The sequence below is a fragment of the Ursus arctos genome, unplaced genomic scaffold (assembly GCF_023065955.2).
Source record: "Ursus arctos isolate Adak ecotype North America unplaced genomic scaffold, UrsArc2.0 scaffold_12, whole genome shotgun sequence".
Taxonomy (NCBI): Eukaryota; Metazoa; Chordata; class Mammalia; order Carnivora; family Ursidae; genus Ursus; species Ursus arctos.
Genome location: NW_026622786.1, coordinates 9,661,249 through 9,684,309, shown reverse-complemented (window position 1 = coordinate 9,684,309; position 23,061 = coordinate 9,661,249). Strand labels below are relative to the sequence as shown.

The window sequence follows — 23,061 nt, the reverse complement described above, 5'->3', positions numbered from 1 at the left end:
AAGGAATTTTATCATATGGATTCTTGTGTCATTGAACAACACAGTAGTTTCCCCAATAGTACTTTTAAGGCTGATAAAGACATGCTTTTCATAGGAAGGTTTCTTATATTGACCCCTAAAAACAAATGAAACCGCAGTTTAAAATTGTTACTTTGAAAAGACATATTTATGGAGAGCTAAATTAATATAGTTCAGTTACCTTTAAGGGTGTGGGGCTCTTAATTTGAAATACTGGTAGAATTTGGAAAACCAGAGGAAAATTTTGTTCTTGTTCCCCTCAGTTATCAACTGTTGCAAGAGGTTTTGACAAAAATTGGCAATGGGTGGCTATGCAGATACTCTTTTTGATTTGAAAAGAGCCATATGCTTTAATTTTTTTACAAGTTCTATTTATTTAAAAATATTATTAGCTGTTATTTAACAATATTAAAGGAAATCTGTGCTGAATACCAGACTGCTCATAGCAAGTTGAAATTCTGTTACCGAAATTTAAAATCTTGATTTGTACGGATGAGGGGACATCTCTGTTCTGCATGCAAGACACTGCTTGGGTTTATATCTTTTTAGATTAGAATTTGATCTTTCAAGCATCTCTTCATACCTGCTTTACTTTTCCCAGTGACGCGATAACATAGCCAGCATTGGACGGATTCTTGCAGGTTGAGTTGGAACATGGAGGCAGGAGGGCCCAAGTGATCCCAGGAGAGATGGGGAGGGCTTCACAGAGGAGGTGGTGCTGGAGCAGTTCCTTGCTGGGGGATGAGGAGCATTTTAAGTGAAAGAGACACAGAAGCAGGGTCCGTGGGGCACAAGAAAGCAGGGCATTTCCAGAAAATGAAGGGCCGTTTGTTTTGTTGGAGGATGAACTTGAGAGGGTGGGAGAGTGGCAGGAGATGAGAGGGTTGCTGTGGGCCAGACCCTGAATGATCTTGTATGTCTTTTATTATTCACTCATTGAGCAAATATTTATCGAACCACTGCTATGTACCAGGCCCCGTTCTAGGCACTGGTGTTCAGCAGGGAACAAAGCAAATAAAAATCACTGCTCTTGTAGTGATTCTAGTAAGGAGAGACAGGCAATATACAATAGTAAAAATATACAAATACACATTAAGTATATTAGTGGTAAGTGATAAGAAAATTTGGCAGTGCAAGAGTGTGCATACGTGTGTGTGTGTGTGTGCGTGTGTGTGCCCATGCATGCAGGAGGCTGACCCAGGAATAAAGGTCCGAAGCTGGTGAAGGAGCCTGTAGGGGTGTGCTGTGACTCGGGGAATGTGGGGAAGTAGACCTGGTTTGTTCCAGAATTAGGGGGAAACCTGGCTGGCTGCAGTCGAGGGAGGGAGCCATGGGAGAGGAGCAGGGGGTTCTGGAAACAGAGGGCTGGGTCCTGTGAGGCCTCCGTGGGCTTGGGCTTTCACCTGGGTTGGGGAGCAACGGGCGAGTGTGCAGCCGGGTGATGACATAATCGAGCGTCAGTGTTTAAAATAGCACATTGGCTGCCGTGATGGGAGTGGAGGGCACGAGTGGAAGCCAGAGGTGACAGGGATGGTGGCTTGAACCGGGGTGATAGCGTGGGGGCCGCTGGGAAGATCGATTGTATCCTGGAGGTGATGAGGAGCTAATACAGACCTTGCCCAGTGAACTGACGCATGATTTGTGTGTTAAAAAGATGATTTTGGCAACCATGTGGGGGAAGGATTACAGAGCTGAGACTAGGGGCTGGGTCAGTTTCCAAAGCTCCAATCACGAAGAAGAAAGAGAGGGGCCTTATAAGGGCTCTAGACTCCTGCCTGAGGGTGTTGTGGGCAGCTTGTTAACCCTGGTCAACTTCTTGACAAGGGGACAGGAATTGACAAGATTACACGTTAGGGAATTCCTTTGTAAGCTTGCCAAGAGAGCGAGTCGAAGGCTCGTGATCAGGTTATTCTCGCACAGTCTGCAAAGCTGATAGCTACGGCTCCTTCCCAATGCAGGGCTCTGTGGGGAGGGTGCACAGTCTGGGGGTGGGGATGGGGGTTACTGCTGTCTCCGCTTCACAGATGAAGCGCATCGGCCCCAAGGAGGTTAAGCACCAGGTCGCACTGACTCTGAAGGGTCTCCCCCCACGACAGTTCCTTCTGAAAGGTCTCTTAGGGAGATTCAGAATTGTCTGGTCATGGCTAAAATTAAACATAAAAAAGAGATCGCCTATTTCCTTTGTGAACTCTGGTGACGAACGGCTTCAGGGCTGGATAGTTCTGTATTATTTCAAGGCCCTGGGTTGCGAGTGACAGAAATTCACCAAAGGAATGTAAGCGGAGAGGAGAGAAATTACAAGAAACTGAAAGGTGCGGGGGAGGAAATGTGTGCGTGTGTGTGTGTGTGTGTGTGTGTGTGTGTGTGTGGAATGATTAAATGGTGTGGCTGGGTCCAGTGATGCTGTTGGGTCACTAGGTCACATTCATTCCACCTCTCTGGTCCAGGTGCTGGCCTGGCTCTCTTCACTCTGGATGGCCTCCTCACCTAGTCAGGAGGGGTGCCCAAGTGAGGCTTCACAGCAAATCATCTTTCTCTTTTTTAAAATGAAGTATAATTGACATAAAGTATCAGATTTGTATCAGGTGTACAGAACGGTGATTCAGCCTTTGTGTATATTGTAAAATGATCGCCTCAATAAGTCTAGTTACCATCTGTCAACATACAGAGTTAATATAATACTATTGACTGTATTCCTCATGTTGCACATTGTTTCCGCATGACATACTTATTTATAACTGAAAGTTTGTACGTCTTGATTCCCTTCACCCATTTCACCTCCCCCAACTCCCCTCTGGGCAGCCACCCGCCTGGGCAACCACCAGTCTGTTCTCTGTGTCTAGGAGTCTGGCTTTTGTTTGATTGCTTTGTTTTTTAGATTCCACGTTTAAGTGAGATCATATGGTATTTGTCTTTTTCTGTCTGATTTGTTTCATTTAGCAGGACACCCTCAAGGTCGGGTAGATACCCAGAAGTGAAATTGCTGGAAAATACAGTGGTTCTATTTTCACTTTTTTGAGTGACCTCAGTACTGGTTTCCACAGTGGCTGCAACAATTTACATCCCCACCAACAGTGCTCGAGGGTTCCTTTTCTGCTCATCCTGGTCAACACTTATTTCTTCTCTATTTGGTAATACCCATTCTGACAGTTTTAAGGTGATATCTCATTGTGGTTTGGATTTGCATTTCCCTGATGATCAGTGATCTTGACCATCCTTTCATAGGCCTGTTGGCCATCTGTATATTTTCTTTAGAAAAATGCCTGTGCAGATTTTTTTACCCATTTTTAAATCAGATTGTTTGGTCTTCTTTGCTATTGTATGAGTTCTTTATATGTTTTGGATATTAACTCCTTATTGGATATATGATTTGCAAATATCTTCTGTCCAGTATGTAGCCTTTCCATGTTGCTGATGGTTATCTTTGTTGGGCAGGAGCTTTTTTTTAGTTTGATGTAGTCCCATTTGTTTATTTTTGCTTTTGTTGCCCATGCCTTTGAAGTCAGATCCCCCCAAAAAACATCACTAAGACCAAAGTCAAGAAGCTTACCACCTATGTTTTCTTCCAGGAGCTAGGTGGTTTAATGCTTACATTCAAGCCCTAAATCCATTTTGAGTTGGTTTTTGTATATGGTGTAAGATAGAGGTCCAGTTACATTTGTTTGCTTGTAGCTGTTCAGTTTTGCCCGGCACCACTGTATATTCTTGCCTTTTTGGTGGTAAATTAATCGACCAGGTATGCATGGGTTTATTGCTGGGCTCTATTCTGTTCCATTGATCTGTGTGTCTGTTTTTATGCCAGTAACATACCATTTTGATTACTATAGCTTTGTAGTATAGGTTGAAATCTGGGAGTGTGGTACTTTCTGACTTTGTTCTTGTTTCTCAAGATTGCTTTGGTGATATTGGGTCTTGGGGTCTTTTGTGATTTCCTAAAAATTTTAGAGTATTTGTTCTAGTTTTATGAAAAATGCCATTGGAATTTTGATAGGGATTATACCGAATCTGTAGATTGCTTTGGGTAGTATGGACATTTTAGCAATGTTAATTCTTCCAATCCATGAGCATGGAATATCTTTCCATTTATTTGTGTCTTCTTCAGTTTCTTTTTTCAATGTCTTACAGTCTTCAATGTCTTTCATCTCCTTGATTAAATTTATTCTTAGGTATTTTATTCTTTTTGATGCAATCATAAATGGGATTGTTTTCTTGATTTCTCTTTCTAATGTTTTATTATTACTGTATAGAAGTGCAGCAGATTTTTGTATATAAATTTTGTATCCTGCAACTTTCCTGAATTCATTTCTTCTAGCAGTTTTTTTGTGCAGTCCTTACGTTTTTCTATCTCTAGCACCCTGTCATCTGCAAATAGTGAAAGTTTTACCTTTTTTAATTTGGGTGTCTTTTATTTCTTTTTCTTGCCCAATTGTTGTGGCTAGAACTCCCAATACTATGTTGAATAAAAGTGGGGAGAGTGCGCTTATTGTCTTATTCCTGATATTAGAGGAAAAGCTTGGACTTAGCTGTGGACTTGTCATGTATGGCCTTTGTTGGGGTGTGTTTCTTCAGTACCCACTTTGTTGAGAGTTTTTATCATAAATGGATATTGAATTTTATCAAATGCTTTTTCTGGATATATTGAGATCATATGATTTTTATCTTTCATTTTATTAATATGGTATATCATATTGATTGATTTGTGGGTGTTGAACCAGCCTTGCTCCCTGGAATAAATCCCACTTGATGGTGGTGATCCATTGAATGTATTGTTGATGGTATATGATGGTGTGGGTGTGAGTGTTGTGTGGTGCATTCAGTTTGCAGATATTTTATTGAGGATTTTTGCATCTGTGTTCATCAGGGATATTGGCCTGTAATTTTCTTTTCTTTTTTTTTTTTTTTATTGTGGCAGTGTCTGGTTTTGGTATCAGGGAAATGTTGGCCTCATAAAATGAATTTGGAAGCACTCCATCCTCTTCAGTTTTTTGGAAGAGTTTGTGAAGGATAGGTATTAAAGCTTCTTAGAATGTGTGGTAGAATTCACCAGAGAAGCCATCTGGTCATGGACTTTTGTTAGGAGATTTTTGATTACTGATTCAATCTCCTTACTAGTAATCAGTCTTTTCAGATTTTCTGTTTCTTCCTGATTGAATCTTAGAAGATTGAATGTTTCTAGGAGTTGATCCATTTCTTCTAGGTTGTCCAATTTGTTGGCATATATTTGTTCACAATAGTCTCATTATCCTTTGTGTTCTGTGGTATCAGTTGTAACTTCTCTTTATTTATTTATCTAATTTCTATTTATTTGATTCCTCTTTTTTTCTTGGTGAGTCCAGCTAAAGACTTGTTGGTTTCATTTATTAAAGAATTTTGTTTATCTTCTCAAAGTTCTTAGCTTCATTGATTTTTTTCCCCTATTATCTTTTTAGTCTTTATTTCATTTATTTCCACTCATGATCTTTATTATTTCCTTCCTTCTACTAAGTTTGGGCTTCTTTTATTCTTCTTTTTCTAGTTCCTTTAGGCATAAAGTTGGAGTTCTTATTTGATATTTTTCTTGTTTCTTGAGATAGCCTGCATTGCTATGAATTTACCTCTTAGAATCATTTTGCTGTATCCCGTGGATTTTGGTATGTCATATTTCTGTTAATTTTTCTCTAGGTTTTTAAAAAAAATTTCTCTTTTGATTTCTTTGTTGACCCAATGGTATTCAGTAGCATGTTGTTTAATCTCCATGTAATTGTGGGTTTTTTCATTTTCTTTTTGTAATTAATTTCTAGTTTCATACCATTGTGGTTGGAAAAGGTGCTTGATATGATTTCAGTCTTCCTGAATTTATTGAGACTTGTTTCATGGCCTAACATGTGAGCTGTCCTGGAGAATATACCATGTGCACATGAAAAGAATGTGTATTTTGCTGCTTTTGGATGGAATGTTCTGTATATATCTATTAAGTCCAACTGGCCCAGTAATGTGTTGTTTAAAGCTGATGTTCCTTACTGATTATCAGTCTAGATGATCTATCTACTGATGTAAGTGGGGGGTTAATGTCCTCTACTCTGATTGTATTGCTTTCGGTTTCCCTCTTTCAGTCTGTTAATATTTGCTTTAAATACTTTGGTGCTCCTATGTTGGGTGCGTGAAAATATATAAATGTTATATCTTCTTGCTTGCTTGAACCCTTTATCTTTTGTAGTAGCCCTCTTTGTCTTTTATTACAGTCTTTGCTTTAAAGTCTATTTTGTGTGATGTGAGTATAGCTATACCAGCTTTGTGTTGTTTTCCATTTGCATGGAATATCTTTTCCCGTCCCTTCACCTTTATTCTTTTTGTGCCCTAAAGTGAGTCTCTTGTAGGTGGTGTATAGATGAGACTTGTTTTTAAAAATCCATTCAGCCACTCTGTGTCTTTTGTTTGGGGAATTTAGTCCATTTACATTTATAGAGAGGTATGTACTTCTTGCCATTTTGTTCATTGTTTTCTGGCTGTTTTTGTAGTTCCTCTCTTCTATTTTTCTCTTCCCTTGTGGTATAGATTTCTTTCTTTAGTGTTACATTCCTTTCTCATTTTCGTTTGTATTTACTGTAAGTTTCTGCTTTGTGGTTACTGTGAGGTATGTATTTACTGTCCTAAGTATATAACAGTCTGTTTGGATTGACAGCAACTTAAATGTGAACACTATCCAAAACTCTACAGTTTAACTCCCTGCTGGCCCGTGTTTTGGTTTCGATGTCACATTTTACCTCTTTTTATTTTATGCATTTATTAACTAATTATTGTAATTTTAATTTTACTACTTTTGTCTTTCAACTTTCATACTAGCTTTATAAGTGGTTAATCTACTAGTTTATCCCACATTTACCTTTTCTAGTGAGATTTTTACTTTTGTATGTTTTCTTGTTGTTAATTAGTGACATTTCTTTTCAGCTTAAAGAAGTCCCTTTAACATTTCTTGTAAGGCTGGTTTATGTGATAACCTCCTTTAGCTTTTGCTTATCTGGGAGACTCTATTTCTCCTTCAATTCAGAATAATACCCATGCCAGGTGTAGAGTATTCTTGGTCGGAAGTTTTTTCAGCATTTTGAATATGTCACTCCACCCTCTTCTGGCCTGCAAAATTTCTGCTGAAAAATCTGCTGATAGCTTTATGAGGGTTCCCTTGTATGTAACAAGTTGCTTTTCTCTTCCTGCTTTTTTTTTTTTTTTTTTTTTTAAAGATTTTATTTATTTATTTATGTGACAGAGAGACAGCCAGTGAGAGAGGGAACACAAGCAGGGGGAGTGGGAGAGGAAGAAGCAGGCTCATAGCAGAGGAGCCTGATGTGGGACTCGATCCCGGAACGCCGGGATCACGCCCTGAGCCGAAGGCAGACGCTTTAACGACTGCGCTACCCAGGCGCCCCTCTCTTCCTGCTTTTAAGGTTCTCTCTTTATCTTTAACTTTTGACATTTTAATTATAATACGTCTTGGTGTGGCTCTCTTTGGGTTTATTTTATTTGGAATTCTCTGGACTTGCTGGACCTGAATGTCTGTTTCTGTCTACACGTTAGAGAAGTTTTCAGCCATTATTTCTGGAAGTAAGTTTTCTGCCCCTTTCTTTGCCTCTCCTCCTTCTGGGACCCTTATGATGTGAATGTTATTCCACTTGATAGTGTCCTATAGATCTCTCATCTTCATTTTTTTTTTTTAATTCTTTTTTTTTGTTTTTGTTTCTGTTTTTTCTTTTTGCTGCTCTGGGTGATTTCCAGTGCTTTGTCTTCTAGTTCACTGATTCATTCTTCTGCTTCAGCCAATCTGTTCTTGAACCCATATAGTGTGTATTTCAGTTCAGTTATTGTATTCTTTAGCTCTGTGACTTTTGCTTGGTACCTTTCTTTTTCTTTCTTTCTTTCTTTCTTTCTTTCTTTCTTTCCCTTTCCTTTCCTTTCCTTTCTTTCTTTCTTTCTTTCTTTCTTTTCTTTCCTTTTTTTCTTTCAAGTAAGTTCCATGCTGGGCCAACACGGGTTTGAACTCATGACCCTGAGATCAAGACCTGAGCTGAGATCAAGAGTTGGATGCTTAACCAACTAATCCAGGCACCCTGCTTGGTACTTTCTCATATCTTATCTTTGTTGAAGTTCTCACTGGGTTCATGCATTCTTCTCCCAAGTTTGGCAAGCATCTTTATGACCACTACTTTGAATTCTTTATCAGGTTGTTTACTATCTCCATATCATTTAGGTCTCTTTCCAAGGTTTGTGTGTGTGTGTGTGTGTGTGTGTGTGTGTATTCTCTTGCTTGGAACATATTTCTCTGTTTCTTTGTTTTGCTTGACACTCTGTTTCTGTGTATTTGGTGAAACAGCTACCTCTCTCTGTCTTGAAGGAGTGGCCTTGTATAGATAATGATCCTTCTTGTTCAACCTTGCCCTAGCCCTTGGTTGTCTCTCAAACCTTTGAGATTGTCTAAGTAGCCTGATTTATTCTGGATATGTCCCTGTTGTTGAGGGTATGCCAAGACTTGTCAGTGTTCCAAGGGGACAAATCTCATTTATCACCTAGTTTCAGGTTGATTCGAAGCCAGACCCTTAGGCAGCAGTTTTTAAAGTATGCAAATATATACAGTCCCGCGGGGCTGCACTTGTAAACCCTGCTGGCCTCCAGACCAGGAGATTTGCAGGTGTTCCCTGGGCAACAGTTGCAAAAATTGGGGCTCCAAGGGAGTGTATAATCTCACTGGAAAGTCTCATCAAGCTGCAGTGAGGCCAGTGGGGTGGACAGGGATGGTATCTCTTTGAGAGATACCCAGGCACTTCCCTGGGAGTGCCTTCATAGCCTCTAGATGTGTTGGAAACCTGAGGGTTGTCCCTCAGGCTGAAGCTTCAGGATAAGTAAATAGGCCTTTTTCACAGGAAGACGGTATGTGTGTTTCAGTCTGCTGTCTGTGCAGTGCCCCATGGGTGTTGACCTGCTAAGAACTATCTTGCTGATTGTTATAGTCCCTTGGAGCTCAGGAATGCTAGCCCCCTTGGCCAGCAGGGCCAGGCAAAGAAGGGGTGTCTCCTGTGTGGTTTCTGCGTGTCTGCTGACTTTAGCAGGGCAATCGGAGGTTGTAGGGGTGGGGCACACCCACCAGCTTCAGAAAGGCAGCGGGAAAGTGCCCTTGCCGTGCATGCCTACCGGGTTCAGCAGCGCAGCAGGAGCAGGCCCTGTCTGCATGCGTGCTTGGGCCCAAGTTGGGGATGGGGAATGCCATGACCGCTGGTGCTCACCAGCCCCAGGCAGGGGGTGGGGGAGTGTCACAACTGCCACCTGCACTGACCGACTTTAGCACAGGAGGGAGAGAATGCTGTGATTGTTCATGCTCGCTTGCCCCTGCCAGGAAGCCGGGCAGTGCTGCAGCCCCCCAAGATCTCCGGCCTCAGCAAGGCCCAGGACAGTGTCATAACCATTCACCCCTGCCCGCCCCAGTGAGGCAGTGGCGGGGTGTGTGCCCAAGCCCCCAGTCTGCGCTAGCAGGGCAGGTGGAGAGCTACAAACGGTGTCCACCAGCGCCTCCATCTCTGGAGAGAGCACCGACTGTCCCCTGCCCCCCCAGCAGATGCCCCCAGGCCAGCAAATGAATCTCCTTTACATACAGTCCAGGTGCTTTTGAAATGGGTGCTTTTTTGCTGGATTCTGGGGCAAGTGAGACTGCAGGTGATCCCTTTAAAAGGCGGATCTCAGTTTCCTGTGGCACTTTGGGTGCCTTGGATGTCAGCTCTTGGTTTTCTAAGCCAGATGTTTTTGGGAGCTCGACTCTCTGATACAGATCCCAAGGGTTGGGTGCCTACATGTGGGCCACTGTGACCCCCCACTCCTCCAGGAGAAGTGCCCAACTAGTGAGATCCTTCCCTCTGGTGGGTCACTGCAGTGGGGGTGGCTGTTTTGGAGAGACCATGTCCCTGCCTCCCCCACCCATCTCAATGAAGTCCTTTTCTCTTTTGTTGTGGAGAGCAGTTCATCTAGTTTTCAAATCTTTTCCAGAGGGAAATTGTCCGTAGGTAGCTGTTGATTTCGTGGGCCTTGGCAGGAGGTGAGTTCAGGATCTTACTGTACGACCGTCTTGAACTCTTTTTTCGCATATCATCTTTATAGTACCCTGACTCTGGAGGAATTGAAAGTTTCTGAATAGCTGCAGCAAAAATGAGCCGGGAGGATCCCGACTGACCTAGTTTGAGCCGGTGTCCATCCCCGGGGCTGGGGCATTCAGGGTCAGTCCCATCAGAGGAGCGGTTGAGGAACGCTGGGCGGCGGGCACAGATATGCTGCGGGTTTGCCAGAAGTAGTAAGTGTGAGGTCATGGGCATCATCCTATAGGCACCGAGCTGCCTTAGGAAGAAAGTAGCAGCATGTTTCGGCACTGCTCCGCAAGACTATTTGGGGTTGGTTCTATCGTCTGCAGGAAGAGATGTGACCCAGAGGCCCGGGTTGTGACTCTGTTTTTAAGAAGAGTGGTTTAGGGTGCAGCGTCTTTTCTTCGAATTGAGCAGCAGTCTGGACTTGCCCCCCCGCCGGGCTGGCTCACAGCCCCCTGCTCAGAGCACACACTAACGTTATCACCATTTCTCTCCTGTGGAGGCTTTCCCTTTTCCAGGGTAATGGTAATGGGCGGAGAAAACAAGACATGGCTTTTAAAAAGTCTTCAACTTCTTTTTCCTTTTTTACTCCAACACAAATTAAGATAAATGTTTTCATCGTGATCTGGTACACACACACCTCTGTGTATTTAAAATTGAACAACCGTATTTACTCCTTACTAAATGCAGTGGACTCTAGTATTTCCTCTTCTGTTTCACTGTATTCACACACACACACACACACGCTGGCCACAAGCACCATAAATTCATTTCACAACCGCTAAATGGGAACTCAGACCTTGAAAAACATGAATTAAATCATTGAAAAACAAGCAACAATGGTATATTCGTTTGCTCGGGCCGCTGTCACAAAGAGCCACTGACTGGGTGGCCTAACCAGCAGAAACGTGCCCTCTCGCAGCTCTGGAGACGAGCAGTCCACTTGTTGCTCCCTTGGCGGGGGGAGGGGGAGTCCGCCCCAGGCCTCCCCACCAGCTCCTGGTGGTTTGTGGGCCATCTTTGCTGTTCCTCGGCTTGTAGACACTTCACCCCCATCCCTGCCTTCATCCTCACCTGGTGTTCTCCCCGTATGTGTGTCTGTGTGCAGGCTTCCCCCTTTTTAAAGATACCAGTCATTGGATTAGGGTCCCACCCTCTTCTCACCCAGTGGTGTCTAATAACCACTGATAACGTCTGCAGTGACCCCGTTCCCAAGTCAGGTCACGTGTTGAGGTCCTGAGGCTGGGACTTCATCATATCCGTTTTGTTGGGGGAAACAGAACTCAAACCATCACAAATGATAAAAATACAAAATTGAAAAGATATAATAGAAGTTCCCATCTTATTGAGCTCTTATTACATGGCAGACTGTCAGCCAGGCATTTTATTTCATGAACTCAGTCAATCTTTCTTGCCCCATATGATAGTTGAGGAAGCCAAAGCTGAGAGAGGTCAGTCTCTCAGATATAAACTTAGGTCTCCTTCAGAGTGTATCCGTGAGGGTAAATCTGGTGTGGTAGTTGCTCTTGCAGCTAAACTTTTTGGGGAAATTACTCGATTTTGTGTGTGATTTCTGCATAAAACATAACATTCCCTTATAAAAATGTAATCTCTTTGTATCAAGAATGAGTTCTTTCCAGTCATTCTAACGACTTCATGCTTCCTTTTCTTTCCGTTATAATTGTTAGCGTAGTGTTGATTTTGTTCAGTTTTTTAAACAATGAGTATTTTTTTAAATTCTTATAATTTTTGAGTGATTTTTTGAAAGATTTTATTTATTTTAGAGAGAGAGAACTTGAGCTGGGAGAGGGGCAGAGGGAGAAGGAGAGAGAGAATCTCAAGCTGACTCCGCACTGAGCGCAGAGCCCAATGTTGGCTGGATCCCACAACCCTGAGACCATAACCTGAGCCGAAATCAAGAGTTGGACACTCAACCGACTGAGCCACCCAGGCGCCCCAAGTGATGTTTCTTTTGACATAGCTATGCCTGATGTTAACATTGAAGAAGAAGAAGTTAATTCAGAGAAACTTCGTGAACGTGCCCTATCCTCGTACAAGGAATATGTGTGGAATGCGTGTGTTTTATTTTGTGTTATGTCACTCAAATACAAAAGAAATTTTTGAATTAAGAAACAAACTTAGGTCTCCTGAATTTCAGAGCCCATGCTTTGCCCTGTTTGCGTTAGTGCTGTACCTGTTTGTGGAGCATTAGGCAGAAGCCAGACAAGCACATTTGGTCCAAATTGAAATGCTATGCACAGGTAATAAACGCACTACAAAATCGCACTGAGGTTCGTGGCAAGGGTGACCCCTTAAAGGACACTCAGGTGAGGGTCCCTATCAGAGGCCTGGGAGGTATGTGCTCTTGGGGCAGGGAGTGCCAGTAAACTCTTGGCTTTGTCCACTGAACTCATCCCCAGCAAGCTGCTGCATTCCCAACGCCGCCCAGCAACCCGCCAGACAAGGCACCGTCTCCCTTTGTGCTTCCCTATCCTCATTCTGAATTTAGATCAGGGTGAAGAGTGGAGAGAAGGAAATGAGCCAGAAAATAGAAAATTAATACTTGGTGGAGTCGTCATATTTTAATATTAATTTATAGGCAATGTCAGATAACCAGAGTTAAATCTTTTTATCAGCAGGCTGCTCTAGGGTTTAAAAATTGGCATCCATCATTGTAAATCAGGTCTCAGGAGCCCTGGGGAATGGTCTCTAGGGATGAGGGTTGATCTAGGGTGGACAGAAATGTAAATACTTGATTAGCTGTGTCCTTTTCTTTCACACCAACCCTGAAATACTTCTACGTCCCGTTGAGTGACAATGGTATGTTAAATAGTAACGGGAGGGAAGAAGCTATTCAGGTTTATGGTTAGCCTACTTTTAGTACTTGTCTTCTTCCCTGTCAATCCTAGGAGACTGTTGTGTGAGAGGCACTCGCTTCAGGATCGTGTTCCTGGCTTGCGGTTCTAGGGGTGGGCTTAACCTCTCTCTGCTCTGGCCCAGGCAGCACACCATTTGTCCCAGCTGGCTGGATGTCACTTCTTTTTTTGGGGGGGGGGGGCCACGAGCCCGTGAGCAGGAGCACCCACAGGTTTGACACATTTATACTGGGATGACCTTCCGTGACTCAGGTCCCGCCTCTCATCTCTTGTCATTGCAGCTCTTTGTCGCGGGCGCGTGGTGAGAGTCCCCACAGGGAGCCTGGTGCGGGTGGTGGGCACTGAGCTGGTCATCCCCTGCAACGTCAGTGACTACGACGGCCCCAGCGAGCAGAACTTCGACTGGAGCTTCTCGTCTTCGGGGAGCAGCTTCGTGGAGCTTGCCAGCACCTGGGAGGCGGGCTTCGCGGCCCAGCTGTACCGTGAGCGCCTGCAGAGGGGCGAGATCGCGTTGCGGAGGACTGCCAACGATGCCGTGGAACTCCACATCAAGAACGTCCAGCCCTCGGACGAGGGCCACTATAAATGTTCCACCCCCAGCACAGACGCCACTGTCCAGGGCAACTATGAGGATACAGTGCAGGTTAAAGGTAACATCCTCATGGGGCTCATCACGTCAGGGGCCAGACTTTTCTCTGCCACCCGGCTTTGTCAAGATACTGAACTCCCCTGCGACTCTGCTCCCTCCTCTGTCTAAAGGACAGCAGTGTCTCACCTGATTAAAAGCAGAGGGTAGGCCAGGGCATCTGTGAGGGCCCTTTCCCTGCACTTGGATTCTGAACCATCCGTGTGGCTGGCATGGTGGCAGAGCCCAGCTCTGAGCCAGGTTGCCTGCACTCAGTCCAACTGCTGGCTCTGTCAGTTGTCACCAAGTGGCCGTGGGCATGTTCCGTGCCTCAGCCTCCTCCCCTGAAACAGTGCTTCCCTTCAAGATTATGAGGACAAGGTGAGTTAGCATGTGTCCGGCCTCAGAGCAGTTCCATAGTAAGCATTCATGAGGTTTGCACTGGGAAGGTGAGGTGAGTTAGCATGTGTCCGGCCTCAGAGCAGTTCCATAGTAAGCATTCATGAGGTTTGCACTGGGAAGGTGACGGTCATGGTGATGTTCACTTTTATGGGAATAGCAGATAACTTCGAAACTCATGACTTTCTTTGGGCCCTTCATGATTTAAGTGCCAGTTTGTTCTGGAATTTGTGTGGGTTAGATGTAGAGAAAGAACGACGGTAGTCGCTGCTAGCTTATGATGGAACCCTGCTAGCTTATTGGCCTGACTCTGCAGAGTCACACCTCATATATCTGGAAGGTTTGGGGTTTTGTGGGTTTTTTTTTTCCATTTTCCATGTCCTATTAGATTTAGTCCCACATTCAGTTCTCTAACCCAATGAAGATCCAGTAGGATAGTTCCCTGACTTACATGTGAGGAAACGGAAGAGCATAGGTTAATTACTTGCCCCAAAATCAAACAGCTACTTGGTAAATGAACAAGAACTAGCTATTTTAATTTGGGGCCAACAAAACAGAAACACGATTATTGTTATTACCTAACTATGCATTTATTTGTATCCTGCCTTATTCCAAAAAGCATATATATCAGAGTAGGGAATGTAGGGAACGATCGGGAAAGTAGATGTACGAGATGCTCTAAAAGGAAGGGCTGATCCCGGTGTTCATCCCCTCGGTAATGGTGTACGGAACCCTGCCATGTCTCGGGGGCTATTCTCCCCATTTGACGTGGGAGGGAATAAAATAGCCATATCCATTATATAGGTATAAAAACATCAAATCTACCTCTTCTTTATAGAAAATCCTGAAGATGATTTTTTAGAAAAAAGTCCTGTGAGACATTCTTGCATTTCAGTTAAGTAACATGTTGCTTTTAGTCCTCACACGCGTGCTGTCCCTGCCATTAGGTCAGATGCATGCTTGTCTCCCCTGTAATTCTCATCTTGAGGAGTAGGGGGCAGCAGAATTCCCCCTGCCCCTGTCCCCCAGTGTCTTCCTGTTTCTTCTCTAGTCTTTGGAAGGAAGGAGCAAGGAGAGGCTTTCCTTGAGTGAGGAAAGCAGATAGATGGCCATGAATGAGACTGGCTGGCTGCCCAGGTAGGGCCTCTGGTGGTTGCCATGCCGGGTCCAGGGTCTGCCTGGCCTTCAGCTTTGTGGGTCTTGCCACTGTTCAGCCGGTTGCTGACAGATACCTGGCCACGAGAACTGAGTCCTGTTAACTGGCTTGCAGACTGGTGGATATACTAGAAGGTCATTATACTCATTTTGCAGTAGAGATGGGTCTTTGGGATAGGTCTTTCTAAAGATGGAGCAGTTTTTTCTCAAGGACACTGAATTAGTTTTTAAGTGTGGAATTTCGAGAAAAACCAAAGGCATAATGAATAGTAGCGTTGGAGGGTTCTTTTATCCAGCTTGTAGACAAGCCTCAGAGATTGTCCACACCCCTGGGGAGAGGCCTTTCTTCTGGTTATCTCCATTATCACTTCCCGTCCTAAATAGCACTCACCAGGACTTTCTGGATTTCTGGCCTCTTCATTCTAGACTCTTTAAAGAGCCAGCCTTTCCCCAAATGGCCCTAATAGGCTACATAGCTGAGGTTCAGTTTTCCTTGATGGGTTCCTTTCCTGCTCGCACTTTGTGCTCACCCTACTTGTTCTTAGGCATTTCCCAGGCCTCGGTGCACAGGCAACTCCTGCCACGCTTTAGCCCTCTTTGGATCATGCTGCTTTAACTGGTAGAAGATTCTTCAGGCTCCCTACTGGAGCCTACTGCTCTAACAGAGGAGTGGTTTTTTTTTTTTTTTTTTTGATTTTTTATTATATTATGTTAGTCACCATACATTACATCCCCGGTTTCCGATGTAAGGCTCGATGATTCATTAGTTGTGTATAACACCCAGTGCACCATGCAATACGTGCCCTCCTTACTACCCATCACCAGCCTATCCCATTCCCCCACCCCCTCCCCTCTGAGGCCCTCAGTTTGTTTCTCATAGTCCATAGTCTCTCATGTTTCATTCCCCCTTCTGATTACCCCCCCTTTCTTTATCCCTTTCTTCCCCTACCAATCATCCTAGTTCTTATGTTCCATAGATGAGAGAAATCATATGATAGTTGTCTTTCTCTGCTTGACTTATTTCACTTAGCTTTATCTCCTCCAGTGACGTCCATGTTGCAGCAAATGTTGAGAACTCGTTCTTTCTGATAGCTGAGTAATATTCCATTGTATATATGGAGCACAACTCCTTAATCCAGTCATAACAGAGGAGTGTTTGACCCTAACAGCTGTTGCTGAGCGCCAGGCACCTCTGCTCACCATACCTTCAACTCTGTCATTTCCCTGAGATAGGTCCACTTGTCAGCCCTTTTTAGAGATGAGGAAACTTAGGCACAGAGGAGTGAAGTACCTTGCTCAAGGGTGGCAAAAACCCATCCGCAAGGCACAACTCCGAAAAGGGAGTGTTCTCCACCCAGTTCTAGCAACGGGGGTCTTTTAGTGCCTCTTCTTTTTCTTTTCTTTTTTTTTTTCTTTTTTCTTCCTTTTCTTCCCCTTCTTTTTCTTTTTTCCCTTTCCTCCTCCTCTTCTTCCTCCTCCTCTTCCTCCTCCTCTTCTTCCTCCCCCTCCTCCTCTTCTTCTTCCTCTTCCTCTTCTTTTTTTTCATTTTTTCCTCCTTTTCTTCCCCCTTTTTCTTTTTTCCCTTTCCTCCTCCTCCTCCTCCTCCTCCTCCTTCTTCTCCTCCTTCTCCCCCTCCTCCCCCTCCTCCTCACCTCCTCCTCCTCTTCTTTCTCTTCTTCCTCTTCTCCTTCTCCTGTTTTTTCTTTCTTTTTTCTTTTCTTTTCCTTTTCAGGTCAGAAAGTCGGTTGGGGTTACACACGAATGAATGGGAGAGCGTTCCCCCGCGGGCATTAGAACAGGGTGGGGGCGCCGCGCCCCGGGGTACAGCAAGCCCCACAGGGGCCGGGGCGCGGCGCGGCTCACGGCTGTGCTTCCTCCCGCAGTGCTGGCCGATGCCCTGCGCGTGGACGCCGGCCCGCCGCCCGCCCCCAGCCTCAGCCTGCGCCTGGGCGAGCCGTTCGAGCTGCGCTGTGCGGCCTCCACGGCGTCGCCGCTGCACACACACCTGGCGCTGCTGTGGGAGGTGCAGCGCGGCGCGGCCCGGCGGAGCGTGCTGGCCCTGAGCCACGAGGGCCGCTTCCGCCCGGGGCCCGGCTATGAGCAGCGCTACCGCGCCGGCGACGTGCGCCTGGACACCGTGGGCGGTGACGGCTACCGCCTGTCGGTGGCCCGCGCCCTGGCCTCGGACCAGGGCTCCTACAGGTGCGTGGTCAGCGAGTGGATCGGCGAGCAGGGCAACTGGCAAGAGATTCAAGAGAAAGCCGTGGAGGTGGCCACCGTGCTGATCCAGCCAACAGGTGAGCTTCTGGAACTTGTCTGGCTTACACTCTGGCCTCTGTTTTGGCCAGGGACGGGGTAAAGAACCAGGCGGGAGTCGGGTCCTTTGCTGACGAGGTCGGTGCTGGACACGTGAGGCCTTGCGTTGCGGTGGTGGGGAGAGTTTGGGAAAGGTGTGTTTGTTTTATGCCGGGTGCCTACGGTTTTGCTTTACAGCGGCTTCTCGTCGGGATTTGTACTCCGGGACTCTGCAGGTTGCCTAAAATACTAAGACAATTTGTTGACTGAAAGATTAAGTCCCTTCAAGTCCCAGAATGAGGTCTGGACTGGTGTTCAGGGGGGCTTTGGGGCAGAGCTGCCCCCACTCTGCTCCCTTTATTTTGTTTTGGCCTTATCTTATTTGGGTGTTTCCTGAATTTCTGGATCTGCCATTTTGCACAGCTGTTGGAGTGTGTCTGGCTTACCCCCAGACGTCTGGTCTACCGTGGATCCTCTAGATGGGCCATCCCAGCTAGGTGAGACTTCTCTCCGGCTGGGTCTTTTCTTGTTCTGTGTATGACACATACCCCAGGAATGTGCATCCAGCCCTGGGGTCTCACTGCAAGAGGTTCTCAGCCCTCTCACCTGTGAACCAGCCTTTGTTTTTGGAAAAACACATGTGTACTTTCCTATTCCTACTAGAAAGCAAGAAAATACAAGATACATTTTAGAAAACCCATAAAAAGAAAAGTAAGAGAGGAGAAACAAGCTATCATTGACTGTGTCCAACAAGCATTAATAAAGAAGCTCCTGGATGATCAGCTCTGTCTGGGCCCTGGGGTTAGAGGTGCTTGAGGAATGTTCCCTGGGCCCCATAGAGCTCCAGCCTCGGCAGACACAGTGTAAAGAGACCATCTCAGGATGATGTCATTGCTGTGGATGGATGGATGGCTGTCCTTGGTTTTCTGGGAAGCTAACATCTTCAGATCTGTTGCTGCCGCCTCCTGCTTTGTAAACTGGGAAGACCTTGGGCAGACTCATTTCCTGAGTATAAATGTGAATGTGTGGCCGCTCTGTTGCTCAGATGGAAAGGAAAGCAGGAGACAGTCCTCACGGGGAGTATTTTTCCCCTGCAGGCTGCACGGTCCTGAGCACTCCACTCTGCATTTGTACCACTGCACAGGAGTTGAATTCGGTAAAAAGCAAGGCTGAGGTTCTTGAGTGACTGCGGCCATCAGTGAGGTGGGAGGTGCTCTTGCCAAGGAAAGGGGCTACCCATCATGCTCAGTCTTCCAGTGGCCATAGAAATCACCTTCTGAGTGGACTCAGGTCAGCTTCCTTTGAGGATGTGATCTGCCTGAAATATGTCCTAAGAAACTGGGGTCTTCAGTTTGCATCACACAGCTGTTCCCAGGGGAACAGAACAATTAAGAGTTTCAGATTTGCAACGAGTTGTCTTCTTATGTGGAATTTCAATTGTAAAGGTATTCTTTATTTCAGACAGGCCACAAAACCCATAATATCAAGTGTAAGACTTGAAAACTCTGAACCTCTTAGGCACGTAGTATCACCTGGCTCTGCCCTAAGCCTGGGGTTCATAACCATTTTGTTGCCATGGGCTTCTTTGACAGACTTGAAGCCCACAGAACCCTTCTCAGAATTAATGTGTTTTAATTCATTAAAAATGTATATAAGATGACAAAGGAAAATGATTCTACTGAAATAGTTATCAAAATATTTTAAGACAAATTTGTTACATAGTAATATTGTGCTTTATTAGCGCATTAAATGATATATAGTGGCAGGCTTAAATTACCGCCGTAATTTCCAAGTAGCAACGAGTGCAAATGATATTTTAAGATATCTGCAACAATTGCAATGTAATTTGAAAATTTCCCTGACTGCTGTTGGGCCTAAGTCCCAGGGGCAGATAATACTATAGTGGTTTGTTGCTTGGTTTCGTAATGAGAGGAGATGCTGTATTTCAGGTAGAGATTAGTAAAAACAAAGACAAGATTTTTTTCCCACCCAGGTCACAGACTTCCTAAATTATCTTCTTGGACCCCAGGTTAAGAACCACCACACTAGAGTGCTGGCCTCTCTCTTTTTGTCAACACCTACATTATCCATAACTAGCTTCTTAAATATTCTTATTGCGTTATGTAAACAGCCCAAAGCTCCTTACACAGTGGGGCTGTGTTATGTATGCAGCAGTACCCCTCCCCCCATGTTAGGAGTGGTCCGCTTCATGTGGATCTTGGTATCTAATTTATGGCTTCAGTTATATCCAACCAGAGAAAGCTTCACCACCACAGGCTTTGTCCGGGGTATCCCCTTGCATTACAAACCCTTAGAAATTATTCTTTTTTTTCCTCCCACCTGCTCCATCCTGTCTCCCAGCTGTGAATTGCCCCCCAATCCAGAACCTTCCAGGAACAATGGTTAGGGATGTGGCTAGCTATTTAGCAACTTGCAGGGAGAAGATTACAAAGTGAACTATTTGGTTGAAGAGACATTTCTGCCAATATTCCTAATGCTAAGAATCCTCTTTCTCTGTATGTGCAGTCCACAGTGTGTATTTACCCCTTCTTCGCTCCACATGGTCCCCTCCTGAGCCTTCTTTGACTTCCAGCCGGCACAGAGGGCCTCCAACAGTGTTCCAGGATCTTTGACCATAGGCATTTTTCTTGGAGGTGTTCAAACCCCACACCGTGCAGGCTCAGAGCTTGGTTTCCATACTGACTCCTCTCAAAAGATGCCCTCCAATTACTTTTGGCCCCTTTAAAGGGGTGAAGGAGATGGAAGAATTTGGAGGGTGGGTGGAGGTGGGAAATCAGACTTTTTCAATTCCCTTTTATAATACTATACCCACCTCATTTTCTGTCTTCGTCATGGTGGTGTAATCCTTGTTGGAAATGTTGTCAGGCTTTGGAAAAACTCATATGAAAGCAATCTGCTCGAAAGGGCATGGGCTTTGGGGTTGGGCCTTTTCTGGGCCAGGCAGCAGCCTTTGTTGCTGGGTTTACTCAGGATAGCTACTGATGCTGAGCCAGTCTTGGAAGACCAGGGCTGTGCCTTCACTCGAATCCCCTGGGAGGTGTTAGCTATTTCTCATCTAAGCCGTGGTTCCCAGAGCATTACCACGAATTGAATGTTTTTCTACTCTGATTACAGATGTTCAACTTCCTTTTTTTAAAAAAAAGCACTTGAATAAAGTAAAATGTTTGTATGTAAAAAGCTTTGACAGGGGAATGCTGAAACCAGATCTGCCTTGAGACTGACACCAAATACTTCAGTGCTTCATCTAAATATAGGCTACTTTTAATTATCCACACTCATGCGAGAAGGCAGTGTCGTGGATGATCCAAAAGTCATTGTGTTTTGGTTTTAGAAAATCTGCTTTATGTTTGGCTTCAAGGTGGGGGTGTCTAATGGAATAAATGAGGCTCTGCATTTATCCCATTACATTGCATTTCGAGGGCTTGACTCACAAGGCATATTGTCTGGTTTCACTTTCCTGGTCCTTCTGTTTAAGATTTTCTCCTCTTTTACCCAGAAGATGGTTTCACCCTTAGCTCCTGCAGTCCAGCCTCCAACCCCCAGCCCCTGGTCCCCAACTAATAATACACGCCAGTCAGCACGAGCTGTCCTTTCTCTGTAAAATCACCCAAGTCTTAACCATGCACATGGAGAAACTATCATTTTAGTTTGGTGATGTTCCAACTTCTCTTCAAACAAGTGTTAACAGTTAAGAGCAGAGTCCCTGGAGGCAGACAGCCTGCTTTTGAATCCCTGATTTGCCGTGTATTACCTGTGTGACCTTGGGCAAGTTATTTAACTTCTCTGTGCTTCGGTTCCCTTATCAGCAAAATGAAGATAATAATAGTACTTAGCTCCCAGTGTTGTTTGGAAGGTAAACATTTCCAAGGCACTCAGAGCAGTGCCTGGCATTTAGTAAGTGTACGTAAGCGTTTGCTGCTGTTAGTATTTTCATGGAATGAAAAGAAATGTGTTATAATTTCCTTAATTTATTCAGTAACTATTTCTCAAGCACTTAGAATTGCACAAAGCTTTCTAACTTTAATGCCATAAATAAGAACCTAGAAGGAGATGATCTAAAGGGAGGGAGGGGCAAACCTAACCCAGATGATCTAGATGTATTTTGTTTTCCAAGTTCTGCGAGCGGCCGTGGCCAGGAGTGTGTCTGTGGCTGAGGGAAAGGAGCTGGATCTGACCTGCAACATCACAACGGACCGAACAGACGATGTCCGACCCGAGGTCACGTGGTACTTCAGCAGGTCACCCGACAGCACTATGCCTGGCTTGCCCGTGTTGGCGCGGCTGGACCGGGATTCCCTGGTGCACAGCTCTCCTCACGTTGCTTTGAGCCATGTGGATGCACGCTCCTACCATTTACTGGTTCGAGATGTTAGCAAAGAAAACTCCGGCTACTATTTCTGCCACGTGGCGCTCTGGGCACCTGGACACAACAGGAGCTGGCACAAGGTGGCGGAGGCCAGGTCTGCGCCGGCCAGTGTGGACGTGACCTGGCTAGGTGAGTGTCCGGGAAGAGGGCTCTTAGCCTCTGGGGCTTTCCTCCCTCCTCTGGGATATCAGGACTGGTCAGAACGCTGCACCTTTTGCATTATCTTGGCGTTCTTTACATCGGGACAAGCATACTTTAGCCTGGAGAGAGCCCAAGCTGGGGGGAAAGCAAAGCAGGCTGAAATAGAATCTGGCAGGCAAGGGAAATGTTTAGATAATGTGGCCTCAGTTGTCTCAATGCCCTCATTTGAGAGGATATAGTTTCCTTTTGTTGTCAAGATTTGCAGGGTCAGCCCTGCTGAATGGCTCTTTGAAATGGATCTTTGTTGGAGTGAGAGCACTGCTATTCTTCCTTTCCTTTTCCTAGATTCTGAGGTGCTCTCTGGCGGGAGCGGGTGCTTTCCTAAAGCCAGAACAGAAAGAGAATTCCTTCAGTTAACGGATTGTGGTGTTTTTGGTGGTGGTGGTGGTTTTTTTGTTTTTTGTTTTTTCTTAAACCTGAATGCCTTGAAATCCCAAAATGATTTTCTTTGCAGATACCAGTTAAATGGAAGGGCCTTCCTGCCTCCCCAGGCCGTCCTGGTGGGCTCTTTCACCCAGTGGAGGAGCAGAGTGGCTCTCAGCTGTTGGCCTACCGTGACCCTTACTTTATAACAACTTGGCATATATGTGAAATTGTCATACCTTTCTTTCATTCTCATCTTCCCTGGCCCTTATTTTCCTAAATGCTTGCCCTTCAGGCCTATCTTTTCTAATTTTTGTTACTATCTTATAATGGAATACAGGTAAGCTTAAGCAGGATAGGGGCGAGTAGGGGATGGGGTGCTTCGCCTCCCAGCTCTGCCATCACAGAGGTGGAGATGGGCCTACCAGTCAGACGCTTCTGTTCTGAGCTTGCTGTTTCTGCTGTCCCACGGCTGTTCTGAGCCCTGATGCGGGCATTTGGCAACGCTCTGATGTCAGTAGGTAAACCAGCACTTTCAAAGCCAGGAAATCATTTCCTCCATCGTCTCATGCTAAGCATCCTCCCACCGTGACCCCCGTCTCACACTTCGCTCTTCCTTGTCTCCGCGTCAGATACTCCCGGGTT

At 45.2% G+C, this 23,061-nt stretch overlaps 1 protein-coding gene across 1 annotated transcript in view; it reads left to right on the top strand.

Moving 5' to 3' along the window:
• The window catches only part of PTGFRN (prostaglandin F2 receptor inhibitor), a 79,963-nt gene that overhangs the window by 24,174 nt on the left and 32,728 nt on the right, over positions 1-23,061 (top strand). The window contains exons 2-4 of the mRNA XM_026483661.4: positions 13,273-13,641; positions 17,054-17,467; positions 21,601-21,981. Coding sequence (XP_026339446.1) covers positions 13,273-13,641; positions 17,054-17,467; positions 21,601-21,981 — 1,164 coding nt within the window. The remainder of the gene's footprint in view (positions 1-13,272; positions 13,642-17,053; positions 17,468-21,600; positions 21,982-23,061) is intronic.